Source organism: Cygnus atratus, chromosome 4 (assembly GCF_013377495.2).
Source record: "Cygnus atratus isolate AKBS03 ecotype Queensland, Australia chromosome 4, CAtr_DNAZoo_HiC_assembly, whole genome shotgun sequence".
Lineage (NCBI taxonomy): Eukaryota > Metazoa > Chordata > Aves > Anseriformes > Anatidae > Cygnus > Cygnus atratus.
This window is the reverse complement of record NC_066365.1, coordinates 53444232-53458579: the sequence shown is the minus strand read 5'-3', so window position 1 is coordinate 53458579 and position 14348 is coordinate 53444232. Positions and strand designations below refer to the sequence as shown.

The 14348-nt window shown below is 34.6% G+C and overlaps 1 protein-coding gene across 3 annotated transcripts in view; it reads right to left on the bottom strand.

The window, feature by feature from the left end:
- PDS5A (PDS5 cohesin associated factor A) overlaps positions 1–14348 on the bottom strand; it is a 79018-nt gene that overhangs the window by 13728 nt on the left and 50942 nt on the right. For all 3 annotated transcript variants that reach the window (XM_035551562.2, XM_035551582.2, XM_035551572.2), the window contains exons 14-26: positions 14079–14160; positions 13256–13304; positions 12996–13135; positions 11152–11267; positions 10393–10498; positions 8757–8917; positions 6205–6328; positions 4888–5046; positions 4563–4631; positions 3801–3937; positions 2965–3088; positions 2497–2701; positions 1896–2010 (exon numbers count right to left, since the gene is read on the bottom strand). In XM_035551562.2, the coding sequence (XP_035407455.1) occupies positions 1896–2010; positions 2497–2701; positions 2965–3088; positions 3801–3937; positions 4563–4631; positions 4888–5046; positions 6205–6328; positions 8757–8917; positions 10393–10498; positions 11152–11267; positions 12996–13135; positions 13256–13304; positions 14079–14160 (1587 nt within the window). The remainder of the gene's footprint in view (positions 1–1895; positions 2011–2496; positions 2702–2964; positions 3089–3800; positions 3938–4562; positions 4632–4887; positions 5047–6204; positions 6329–8756; positions 8918–10392; positions 10499–11151; positions 11268–12995; positions 13136–13255; positions 13305–14078; positions 14161–14348) is intronic.

The window sequence follows — 14348 nt, the reverse complement described above, 5'->3', positions numbered from 1 at the left end:
AGATAAATAAATCAAACCTGAACAAGACCTTTCCAAAACAAGTAGGATTTAATGTAGAAAAGTATGCACCCAGAAGAACAGTCACACAAATAATGTTCACTCTCTGTATGCATTTCATTGTTTTTGGAATACAAATTCAGAAGGAAAAGACATTGCCTCAAAAAAACAACAAAAAAATAAAACCCACCAACAATTCCATAGGACAAGCTTGAAAGACTCAATAAGTATCACAGATTATGACTAAGGAATTCGCTGAGTATATTTTTACTTTATGTGACTGTATTTAGGCCATATAAAGCCCAAGATGAACTGAGGAGACAAGCAAAACACACTACCAGTCTGTTTCTACAAGTTTGCAAGCATCTATGTCAACACTTTAAAGTGAACACTCTGACTCAGAATTCTTGAAATTCTGTATTACATTGTATGAGAAAAATGTTTTGCATTTATCTCAGGAGACTCTTCAGAGAAGTATTCCTGCCAAAATTCCTGTACAGAGTATTTCTTTGTTTGGAGCAGTCCTCTCTGGCTAGTTCAGCCAGCCTGTGACAAGCATGAGGGAGGAAATCTGACAACAAAGGAGAGCTATACAAGGGGTATCCAAAAAAGTTCTGTGCACTAGAAAGCACTTCTCAGAGAAAGTATTAACTCAACAACTGCAAATCAGAACTTGTTCCTCACATTCTGGATAGAACAGTAAAGTACACATTGGAGTGCTTTCAGATGTTGCCAGGAACAGGGAGTCCCGGGACAAAATGTAGACTTGATGATTAGGTAAGAAATCTTCCCTGGCTTCAGGTTCTGACCAGGTAGGAGTCAAGTAACTCAGAAATCAGAACAAATCAAGTTTTTCATTTAAAGAAAGAATCAGACTTGGCCTCTCACCGGTGAACGTGCAAAATGAATTAAGATGTGAACTGGATGGTCAATTTGTGCCAAGAATGTATTGCTTTTCTAATGACATGTATTGCTAATCGCTAATGTATTGCTTTTCTAATATTGTAGTATGTTGTTATACATGCTGCTGTAGTACCAAAACAACATCGCTTACAGTTCCACCTAAAAGGAACACAAGAGAAAACCAGAACATCAAAAACAAACAGGCTGGGGGGGAGAGGTGTGCCTCGACAATTAGAAATGTAAATTTAACAATTTCTAAAAATTCATTAGAAAACACTACGGAAGAAAAAAAATCATACTTTAGGTCTCAGAGATTGTCTGAGGCATACAAGAAGGTCTGGAAACAGCACAGAAAGCACAGAACAAACATCTGTATGGAATGCTGGTGTAAAATAATCTGTGCTGAATACGTTCAACATTACTTACTAATGCTGTACTGCAGATGTACAGTGGACATGGCAAGTTAGCAGCAAGTTTAGTATGAATTCTGGTAGGTTTGCACAGAGCAAAATAATGAATTTCCAGTGAAGCAGGACTTCAAGCATCACTGGCATTACATTTTTTAGTTTTAGGGAAGCTCTGTATTTTATAAGTGTATATATATATGTGTGTGTGTGTGTGTGTGTGTATTTATACATAATAAATACACACACAACAAACACGCACACGTTTGGGCTGACATTACTTAGTATTACTGTTGGGAAGTTCTACAGATATTCCTAGGCACAAATACAAGAATCTAAAATTAGTATTTCACTTTAAAAGAAGCCCACACAATTCACTAAACTGGTATACTGAGGTGTGACGTAGAGGTTACCATTTGGGCTTTCAGAATATACTGCTAAGCAGTTTCCGATGCTTTCCTCCCTTTCCAAGATAAGTTTTGCAAAATGCTGTTGATAAAACAAGGAGTTCCTTGTTTTTTTCCCTAATATTTTTTTCCAAGCACAGAAAAATTCTCAGCAACAACAATTCTAGAGTCATTTGACACTTACTCTTTAACATCACGAAGCTGATCAACATCCTGAGGTTTTGTGAAATCTGGATCATGTGCCAGTAAGTGAATCATATATGGTACCACATATTCAGGCAACAATGATAGCAACTTTTCTACAGTAAGAAACAAAAAACATACATACACACATGCATCACAAGACACGCTATTTCAGAGGATTACTTTTTCAAAAAAAGAATGTAAAACCTACACTTGCATTATTTTTGCTGAGAATTTTACTTCCAATAAATCATTAAAAATAAACAAATGAGTTTTACTACTACAAAACTATTTGCCCTCACTTCAGGAAGAGGTCATAAAAACATCAGAAAACAAAATTTTATTTTTCAAGTAAAACAGCTACCATAACAACAGCACTGTATTTTACACATATAATTCTCAGAAATGTATAGAAAAGTATTTTACGGTTAATGCTAATGTTAAACTAAGTACACTAAAATTTGAATGTATTTAATATAAAAATAAGAAAAAAATTAAGCTTAGAATTTCTTTACAAAAACAATTTGCTTAAATTTAACGATTACTCCTTCTAGTTTAGTATTCAACTATTGTATTCTTAACAATTTTACTGAAATACTAACCGTTAGCCATAGGATTCTGCTTAATATATTCTCTTCGTATACTGATGTTTTTGAGCAAGCACTGTCTGGCATGTGCTCTTCTCTCTTTCACAGGGTCTTTGGCACACAAAGCAAAGATTGCCATATATTCCAAGGGGAGCAGTAATTTCACAAGTGCCTTATGCAGTTTCTGGGCAAATATCTGCCTCACTTGGTAGCACTCATCCTATAACAACATAAAACATAAGAGTGCAACCATAAAAATCTTGTTAAAAAAAAAAAGCAAAATCCATCAAGCTGGAATTATAAGGAGAAATATTTTAAAAATATCAACAGATGCATCATAGTAAATATTTGAAGTTTTAAGAACTCTTGAAAGCTGCAGTGAGGAATAAAAAAATACTAAATTTAGCAGCAACAAAAGCTAAGACGTTAGGACTCTGTACTCATTTAATTAAGAGTCACTTCAATTTAAATGCAGTTACTTACATTAATGACAAGCGCACAGAGTTGGAACTGTTCTGGGGTAATTATTTCATGGTAACAGGGTTCCTGTGCAAGCTTCATTATTGCACTGCCAGCAGCTAATCGTAGTCGAGACATATCGGATTTACTACACAAACACGAGGGAAAAAAAAAAGAAAACCACAACTATCCTTAAATTAATTGCATATCATGATTTCTTCTTTTTACAAGATCATTCAATGAGCAATTAAGATTTTTCTCTGTCAGATCAGATCACAGTTCTATAGGTTCAGATCGAGTTAAATTAACCCAACCAAATTTGTGAAGATAAGGTGCTTTGCTTTCCTCCTAGAAACTTAATTCCAGTGAAACAGTGAAATGAGAAGAGTCAAGTTTCTTGTCTGCATACCACTATGTAAATCAAAGCAAAGCATTTGTCACAGATTTTCTTTCCCTCACCCTCTCAATGGAGATGAAGTGTAAAGTAACCTCACTGTTGGAATGAAGAAGCTCCACCCAAAATTGCCCTAGCTGCTAAAATGCGTTAAATCTGATCACCCAATTGTTTTCAAAGAAACTGCTAAAGGTCTTTTTGTCTCTGGAAGGTCCTTTACTAGCAAGATATCTACAATGTTCTCAGATAGATTATCAGTAAATTGCAAGAAAGAGGGAGTATCAAGTATCTTTTCCTATGTGCCATTCCACTCTTAAATTTTAAACTCCAGTCAGATCCATTTTCTATCATCCCAATTATCCAACATGGTCTTCACCTTAAAATTCTAAAAAAGCTCTAAAGGAATTAGTATTCACTGAAATTCTACAACAAAATTGATAGAAGCTTGAAAGTAACAAAATCTGACCTGATTCGTTTCTGTTCTGTCAAGTCTCCTTCACTGACAAGCATAGCTGATAATAACCGGAGTGTGGAATTTGCAGATTTTGATTGGTTGTTTTTCATACCCAACAGCCAGCGTACCAAAAGCTTAATTGCTTGCACCTATCAAAAATGGAAAAAAAAAAAGAATAAAAAAACAATTACTTTCTAAACTTGATAGGCAGTAAAACCTACTGTTGTCAAATTGAAATATCCAAAGACTTATTAGAGTTGATATATTTTTAAAGGAACAAAATGAAGCAGTAAATATTTACAGAATGAAGAAGGAAGTATCAACTATTGTTCAGTATCATCTCACAAGTGCGTCTATGATACTTGCCACATGATTAGAAATAAGACCAACTAGATAAGTATTTCTAGAAATGGCCACACTTAGCTTGACAGTAAATAACCTATGAAGTTGAATGAAGAAAATTAATCAATTTATTTCAAATCTGTTTAGTTGGTAAAGTCAAATTACTTTTATTATAAGAAAAACTAACACTTTTGAATGTCTTAATTTTCTCAATATACGCAATGTCAGTAAGTGAAGACACCAAAACACATGGTTTCCACCAGTTCTGTAACTGTGTGTACGATCCAAAAAAACTCTAATAGTGCATATTCTAAAAAGACTAATACCAAAGTACTCACAGGGATTTACTCTTATACTTTCCATTGCTTAACTTCAAAAAAGTAAGTTTTTAATCTCAAATATATACATTATTATTGAGAGCTGATCATTCACCTTTGCTAATACTTCTGGAGAAACCTCTTCATCTGGAGACCACAATTTTCCATTTTTCTCACCTGTTGACTACAGATACTCATGTAAGTTTAAGAACTGGTTCAACCCATACAGAAAACGTAGGGATAGAAATGAAGAAGAGTCATGGACTAAGCTTTCTTTCACACAAAAGATTTATTTTTATAATGCAGTATCACTGTACTAGCCGTTTATAGAACGTTCCTTTATTGACCCAATTTAAAAAAACAGCTCTATTCCCCAGAGAGTTAATAACAAGCAAACAGAACAGCAAGGACTTATTAAAAAATAAATAAATAAATCTTACCCTGTCATTCATTAGGAGATCTTTCACAATGAAATTTGCAACAACAGATTTCATTGGAGAAGCAAACTGGTCTGGGGCCAACATAGAAATATGACCCAGTGAGACTAATGGAGTTATAAGTTGTTCTGGTACATCAGCATTCAAACTTCTACTAAGAGGCTAAGGAAGAAAAAAAAATACAACTCAAAATGAGCTACAGATACGTAAATTACCATGCCCCAAAATCACTTATTTTACTACTGGACTGCTGATGATTTTATGTTTTCTCCCTAAGAATTAATAATACTAGCCAAACAAAATGGAGAAAGAATGCAATTTCCCAACTAACAGAATAACCAAAAATCTCACGAGATACAGGCAAAACAATGTTATGATATTCCCTGTTTTAACAGTGAAAACATTAAGTCTTGGGAGACCTGGGAAAAACCCTCAGCTCTATTCTATTCATGACTTGTGAAAAGCTGAATTTTTAACTACAAATGCCACAAAATAATAGGACATTAAAAAAAAAAAAAAAAACACCTTGGAAGCAACCAGCGATACTACTATTGGTGGTCAGTATTTCCCTTCCAGACAACAGTTACAAGGATAATTCCATGCTGCTGTGTCACTCAGTACCTTTGCATTGTATCCTGATAGTAGCGAAGGGAACATGAATTTGCACTCTCATGTAAGTCTAAGCAGAGAGATCAAACTCTGTAATTCAAAGATTTTCACACTTCTGAATTATGTTCAAAGACAGCCAAGGTGGAGAATCTATATTTTACAAGTGCAGATTAATATTATTTAAGAGCTTACAGCGAAAAGTAATAACTTCTCTGTTCTGTATAATGTGTTTTGCTTTACAATTTGTCTAAGTAGTGAGCAGTAAGTTATTGTCTGAGCCTAGTCAGTGTCAGAGTATAGTCACTCTGCATTAACTTTCTTAGTGAGAATGTGCTGTATGAGCACAGACCTTAGAGCATGGTAACTCAATGCAGTTTGGAAGTAGACGGTGTTATTACTCATTTAGTATCTGCTACAGGTGCTCTCATGGGAGTTAGTGTGGATCATTCTGGCATATTTAGTTTATTTTCCCCCTACTTCTCCCATATAGACAAAAAGGAGTATCTTATGTATCAGAATACTACAAAATCAGGACTGCAAGAAATAGAAACATTAGTAATTTGTTATTGTGAAATTAATGACTTATCTCAACTACCATGTACCTGTAAGGCTTGCTGACCTTATAAATTGTTATCTGTTAATTAGATGTATGAATTAAAGAATAGTCTCAATTAAGAACAGAAACAAATCTTAAGAACAAAAAAGACATACCTCAAAGATCTGTGCAAGTTGCACTTCTTTATTTGAAAATATGGCATGTATACAGTGAACAGCTTGTTTTGCCTGATGAGGAGTGCCTCTTTTTGCTTTCTGATGCAAAATCGGAATTAATGTTCTGTGAACATTAAATAAAGTACTTCAAAATAGAATTTGCAATCTACAAAACATAACACTTTACACCTATACAGATATATCCTCATAGAATACAGTCTTACAAATCATGTGCCCCTTTGAAGTCTGTTAGAAAAGATCGTAATCACAAATTGAAAAGTAAAAATGGAATTTATTTAGTATTATTTGTTGAACATCTGACTGTACACTGTTAAGCAGAAAAAAAGCCCACAGGGAAAATCAAGCATGAAAAAAAAAAAAAAACAATGATCGAAATAAGATTAGCTAGGAATAGCTGTTAAACTATAGTGGGTTTAGTGCTTTAACTTTGGTCTTCAATTGCAATGTATACTCAGGCGAATAACTGCTTTGTTTTGTGTTTCTACATTTGAGTCCCCTAAAATCCGTCTGCTGATCAGAGGTCACTGAAGGAAAGAGGAGAGCAAAAGCCACTGGAGGGACCACTCCTTAATGTGCTGGAAGGCAGGCCCGTTGCCTGAGATAACGCTGCCTGAGACACTAACTCATGAGGTTTACCATGTAACTCAGCCACTGAGATGAGAAAACAATTGTTTACAGAACATCCGACAAACATTAAAAAAAATCCTACTTTATGGAAAAGCTCAGTAACAACACAGCATTCAGTACATGGATTATTTAGCACTCAAGCTTCACTAACACATTCTACATAATCAGAAGTAGCAAAACAGATGGAAGAAAAGCTTTCAGGGTTGAAAGAAGTCTTGAACTTTTTTCTTCAAAAAAGCACAGAGCCTGAAAACTAACAAATCATCAAAGACCCCTTGAAAAATGTTAACAGCATCCTGAAGTATAAGGAAGTCTCTTCTCAAACCTGCTAAAATTCTACAGGTTGGATTAAATAAGGAACAAAACATCACAGAATTTAGTGAAACTTACAGTTAAAATAAGCATCAATGCTTAACCTACAGTTTTAAAAGTCTAACTATATCTAGATTAAAGGGCCTTTGCCAAGGGTTGATGCATCATTCACAAACCATACCTCATCATATCCCAGATGAGGTAAATCTGCGAAAGGTAGAACTCAATGTGTTTAACGGCAGTTACACTTGTAAGTTATTTGAAACTCATCCCTGACTATACTTCAGCAGTATCTGGCTGAGATATGAAGCCAGAAGAAATGTCAGTGATATCAGCTCCTTTGACAGAAGATGATGTACCCCAGAAATGCACAGTCCTAGTTAAACTTTAGTAGCTTCTGGGAACTATACTGACAAATGGGTTGCTTGGCTTTTCCTTCTCTTCACCTACAAATGTTCGTAAAGGTGTCTTGTATGTGAACTTGTAACATATTTCTTTTGCCCAGAATTTGATTCATAGAATCACGGAATCATCAAGGTTGGAAAAGACCTTCAAGATCATCAAGTCCAACCATCCACTTGACCTATCAAGTCCCCTCACTAAGCCATGCCCCTCAGTGCCATGTCCACACACCTCTTAAATACCTCCAGAGATGGGGACCTCACTACTTCCCTGGGGAAACTGTCCCAGTGCTTGATTACCGTCTCCATGAAGAAATTCTTCCTAGTGTCCAATCTAAATCAGGTTTCCAATCTAGACCAGGTTTCTCAAAGAGTCCCATGGTCTAAAAAGCCAAATCCCTGGCTATAAATACCACCAGTTCCACAACCACTCAAAGCTATAAGAATCACTGAGGTTACTGCATTTCTGTTGGTATGCACTGTTGCATGGTAGTACCCGAGATGTTATTTCAATACATGAGAACTTGAAAACTCTACTTTATAATTAGGTAGCAACTAATTACTTAGTAACTATTATAACTAGTACAAATATTATAAATAATTAGTTACTAAAAGGCGAATTTTAAGGTTTTTGATGTCACCCACAAAATTCTGAAGTCTGCGAATACCTAGTAGATAATCAGCTGTTAAAGCACGTACTGTGTGATGACTTACAGACAGCCAATTAATCTTCGTTAGAAATTCATACTTGCTTTTGGAACTTATTTCCCATTTTGTTTCATAACAAACAGAGCTGTTAAGCATCAGAGATTATATTTTCATTCCTTACAGATAGAAAATATTGTGTGAAGGAAAGATATGAGTAGAAATCATGCCAAGAAATTACATTTTCACCATGTTTTTGTTTTTGCTTGTTTTGTAACCTGGAAAACATACTACACCCTGGCTTTAATGCATCTATTACAAGAGGACTTTCAAGAAGCATGTAACATCTTCAATAAATACACAAACATTGAGAGAACACAATCTAAAGATTTAAGAGACAGAAATGCGTCGAAGGAATACAAAATGATGGCAAAGCTGCTGCTCATATTTATGGCTATAAAGTAACATTAGGGGCAATATATTGAACGAAATACCAAGAGCCAAAAGTCTAGGTATGAAAGGTAGTATGTAGGAAATAACACTCACGATCTTATCTGTGGCAGGTCTGTTTCTATTTTGTGACCCGTGTTTCTGAAAATCTGTATGGCTGCCTCAGCTACCTTATCATCTTCCATCCTGAGGCACTGCAGCAGAGACTCATAGGTCTCCGCAGAGTGAAACGAGGTAGGATGTGTAAAGGACAGAACCTGCAGAGATACACATTAAAACAAAAGGTATATTCACCCATGGCAAATGAATCATCAGAAAAACAAAATTATAGCTGTTTATGAGCCTTACCATCAACATAAATAGCTATTACCTGCTCTTACTAGATTATTAAATTCAGTAACTGCATTTTGAAAAACTGATATAGGTATTTTCAAATACATTCATTTATGCTTTGTTCTTCAGGACCTCCCCCCCCCCCCAAAAAAAAAAAAAAAAAAGAATCATTTGAGCATGGAAAAACAAACATTTATCCAGGAGTATTCAGTTATATTCCAATCTACTTAAGAACATATTTTTTCTACATAATTTAGCTGAACTAAAATCTTAACTTCTCCAAAATCTATAGTCCTGGAGCAGAAAAGAAATCTCTTGATTAAACTTCTTAGTTTAATATATACACACAAATAAATCACAGATTACTGTCTTTTAATTTAAAACTAATGAAACATAGAACATTCTTTTAAACAGAAGTAACATCAAATAAGAAATTAAGCGTGCAGAGATTCAAGGCAGGATAAGAGAACAAACTGTTATCCTGAAGCAAAACTATATTAAGTATAGGAAAGTTCAGATAGCATATGGTAGAGAGAACAACGAAAAAATGAATATATTTATGTATTTTGTGGGTTTATCTCATCTTGGTTTCTTTGATCAGAGTTGCCTACTTCTTTTGTGAGTATCAATGTGTGAAATAACATTCTCAAAGGCATCCAAGTCACACCAACAAAATCTTCAAACTTGTCAGCTTTCTTTTCTGAGCTACGTTAGCAAACAGACATTTCTTTCGTGTGTACTTCTGCGTAACTTTTTCTACCACACCGTTGCCATTACCACACTTGGTGTGATGAACCTCCATAACCTCCAAGTTGTTCATTCACATTTCAGAAAAGTCTCACCTCAATTATGTGAACTTCCTCTCCACACCCTCCTTGATATTATACTGCTCTCTTTGTAACATATTGAAAATAAAGCCTCATTAGTGAACTGCCAAACCCATCAGAGATGTTTTCCAGATATTTCAAATCCTATACTTCCCCACCCAAGCATTTCTCACTCATCACCACTGGTTTAAAAAATAAAATAAATTTCTCTACAAACTTTGGATCTTGAATTTATTGCTCATTTTCCTTTCAGCCTGCCCTAATCTGCCCTTTTCTCTTCCTTCCACATAACCTCTGCAGCCTTGTCTTTGACTTCCCTAAGCAGAAATCGATTTCTGCTTTAATGTGCATACTTCAATTCTTGGTGCCCTTTTCAAAACATACTTCTTCCAAAAAACCGTTTCTTTCATTATTCTTTTCCTAAGCAAGTATTAGTAATCAAAACCTTACTTTCATTAAATATAAAAAAGTTACCTGAACAATAGCCATTAAAAACATGCTAACATTCATTCATTAGTCACACCACTTTAGTCCCTTCCTTTACAAACTATAGCTACTTTAACGTAGATTACCTTGAGAAGTTCAAGTCCTGCACGAATAGCAGTGTCAGGACTTACACCCTCCTCTTCATCATCAGCTGTCCCCTCTATTGATTTATTCATCAGTTTTACTAGTGCACTAAAATAAGAGATACAAAGGAAAAAAACAAATGAACTTGACAACGTGCAATGTTAAGGCTGGACACATCAGCAAGATTACTTGCTTTTGATATTAAATAAAGGGATGGTGGTTTTTGTTTTTAAACCAAGCTATTTCCGTATTCTTTACCTTCAAACTTAACTTACTGCAAAATTTAATTCTTTAGGAAGAAAAAGACATGTTGGCAGCATTCAGATCAACACATAGTTGCATGCATTTCAGAATATAATTAGGTTGCCAGACAATTCTCAAAAGAAATCCAAACATTCTCTTATTCAATCCCACAAAAACTAATTAATTCATCTGTTATACGGAAGACTGTGTTGCAGTTAGCTATGTGAAAATTATGATCATCATTTTCACCTTAAACCCCACAAATAGCAGTTTCACCAGGAACAACTGCTATAATTTTAAAATCATTTGTAGACTTAGCATTGCAAAGCAGTAGCTAAAACAAAAACCCTCACATTCTCTAGATTGCTAGAAACCTACATCTATAAAAATGCTTTTTTTAAAAAATGTGTATTTACTGTTATGACAGACTTATTTAAATCCCAAGAAAGTCACTTTTTTTTTGTCATTTAAATCATCTTTGTAATCATTCATGATTTAATAAGATCTTCCAAACTTACCTAATGGCTTCTGAGTCAATATGTACAGGGGCAATTCTTTCCAAAAGAAATTTGACCATTTCCAGAAAAGGATTTGTTGGCTGCTTAGGATTTGCAAGTTTCCGGGCTATCTCTCTCTACAAGAAACATTACGTTGCAAACACGAATTATACTCATTTTAATTATTTCTTAATCATGTTGAATAAGCCAAATAAAACCAGTTCTTTGAACTACAGAAAATGTGTATATAATCAATGAAATGTATTTTAAAGGGGACTGTTGTTATCCCCATAAAAACAGACATACAACAGTATTAAAACTAAGACGTGTGTAGGTGTCTAATGAGAGGCAGATTCAAAAAAGAACCAACGGAGAGCTAGAGTGCAACACAAAATTTAAATATTTAAATGCTCTATGTAGACAAGAGTAATCCATAAATCTGTATATAACCCTCCTGCATGTTTCATATTCCATAAGCAACAACAATTGCAGTAAAAGCTACACTACTGCAGATGTGCAGAAGCACTACGTGCTATTTTGGCTACAGTAGATGTTCAGACCCCATGTTCTTGCCCATGAATGTCTTGGAATCAAAATCTTCTTTTCCCTCTCTGAATGCCTTAAGTGTAAAGAACATTAAATTCAGCTGCAAACCCAGCAGAGGGTGGTGGATACGATATTTTTGTTTTGAACAGAAGTCTTATATGTCTCAAAGAAAGGATTTCTCAACCTTCCTTCTCCTGAAGGGTTAGAAGTTGTAGACCCTACACAAACTATGAAATAGTCCTAACCATCACGCTATAGTATCTTCAGAAAGAGGAAAGAATCCTTCCTTCTGAAATTGTATCACTGTGTTCCCAAAGTGCAAAACTCACTAGTTTAGGAGGAGATGTATTCCGTACATTAGTGGTTAGGAATGTAATTCTGAAAGCCATTCTGATTTCTTCCCTGGACAATTACAGAGCCATTAGACAAACACTGAGAAACCTATGTTTTGTGATTTCTGACAACTAAATTGCTTGCTTTATTTTAGGACCAAAATGGGGGGGGGGGGGGGGGGGGGGGGGGTGTCAAAAAAAAATGTGATTGTTGGCATTGTAAATCTCTGGAGAGGTTTTATTTGATATTAATGTGTGTATTTTCATAGGACAGTTAAATATATGAGAGAAAAATAAAGATTGATCTCAAAATAATGCAAGAAGAAAAATAAATGAACAATAAGCAGACATTATTATATAATGATATAGCATTTGTCTTGTTGGAACTTATATATATATATTATATATATGATATTTTATACATAATATGTGTCTTGATGGTTCTTATGTAAGTTTAAACAGGGTCAGGAGATAGTTTAAGAACTTTACCATAAAAGAGACTCTTTGAAGACTAATTTCATTTTTTATTTCAAGTTTATGTTTGATTCCCATAACCCCACAAGGGAATAAAACAAACATTTTCTTAGAAGCAAGATGATAACCAGAAGTTGTATTATCAGTAATCTCTGCTGTTAATCAAAAAGGTATTTCATAGAATCACAGAATGGTTTGGGTAGAAGGGACCTTAAAGACCACCTAATTTCCAACCACTCTGCCATGGGCAGGGACACCTCCCACCAGACTAGGTTGCTCAAAGCCCCATCTAAACTGGCCTCAAACACCTCCAGAGATGGGGCATCCACAGCTTCTCTGGGCAACCTGTGCCAGTATCTCACCACCCTCTGAGAGAAGAATTTCTTCTTTATATATATAAATTTCATGAAAATAGGAAATATATAAAATCACATTAAGGTACCAAAACAGAGCATTAACTTCGAATAACTGTTTTAATGCACAAATATAAAGTTTGCTTTTCCATTTCCTTACCACACAGACATCTGCCTGTTTACAAGAACACGTAGGGCTAATTAACAGTTCAAGCTGGGATCGAAGTTTTTCATCATCACCTAGAACCTGATTGAATTTCTTCACAAAATCTTGTGCTTTTCCAGGATCTGGTAGATTTTCTGTATGATTAAACACAATTTAACATGAAATAAATTTGCCACTTCAGTATGCCAGCATTCACAGAAATAAGATTTCCAAGAACGTTGTAATAGCAGTTTACAGAACTTATTAACACTTACTTGCTATGGTCATCAGCTTTCCAAACATGGCAGCACTGTTTGCTTCTGACTGGGGAGGACAGCAAATACAAACAAACAAAGTCAGCACTATCTCCTTTTTAAAATAAAGCCTAAAAGTTTTATTATTATAAAATAAAGCTTTAAGCTTATCTGTCAGTTCTTCTGCAGCAGTTTGTTCCACTCTATAATCTGGGTTTTAGGTTTTTAAGAATAAACACTGTCTTAAAAGATGTTACATAGCAAAAAGGGGAAAAATCTTCTTGCAATACCAAAGAAATGCAAAAATTCACTAAACCTTGACAAATCAATTGTCTGTACTGTTGGAAAAGACCTAAAAAAATAAGCAAAAAACAAACAAAAACAATTGCCCCTCAATAGGCCAACTCTCCACACTAAATCCCCAGACCAACCATGAATTCCCATTAACAGTTTCTGCTAGTTTGATGATATGCTTACATGTAACATTCCAATATAAATACTCCAAAACTTATGTTAAAACATTCCACTTGGAAAATTTTGAAGTAGTTTATAAAGTGAGAATCAAAAAAGGTCTGTCAAAAATGAGCAAAAAACTTGGAAAATTTTCTTGACTTCTTCCAAAGTTATTGACTGGTTCATTATTAAAATCATTATAAACTTAAGGAGGCCAAACATCACTTGCATTACCTGCAAACATTAACGAAAGCAACTTTACTTAATGAGAACAGAACTTTGTCTATACATGGAAATCAACAGTCAACTTAACAATTAATATGGTATTAAAAACCTGTAAATTAGTCAAACAAATTTATTGGATAAAGTATTAATATTTTAAAAACCGTACTGTGGGCTGCTTATGCAAGTCTAGTAATTCGCGTACGTGACTCCTTAGCATGTTCTGGCACTTCCACATCTCATTCAGCGCTCTGCAAAAATGCAAAACCAGAAAAGAAAGCTTACCAATTTGTATATTGCAAGAACATGCTGGACATATTAGTAAACAAGATTATTTATTTATTTAACAAGTGCAACATCTCAAACCTACTACATATTAAAAATAACAGTTCCAAACAAGGTAGAACTAATCTCTTCTTGGATAACATCATTTTTCTTT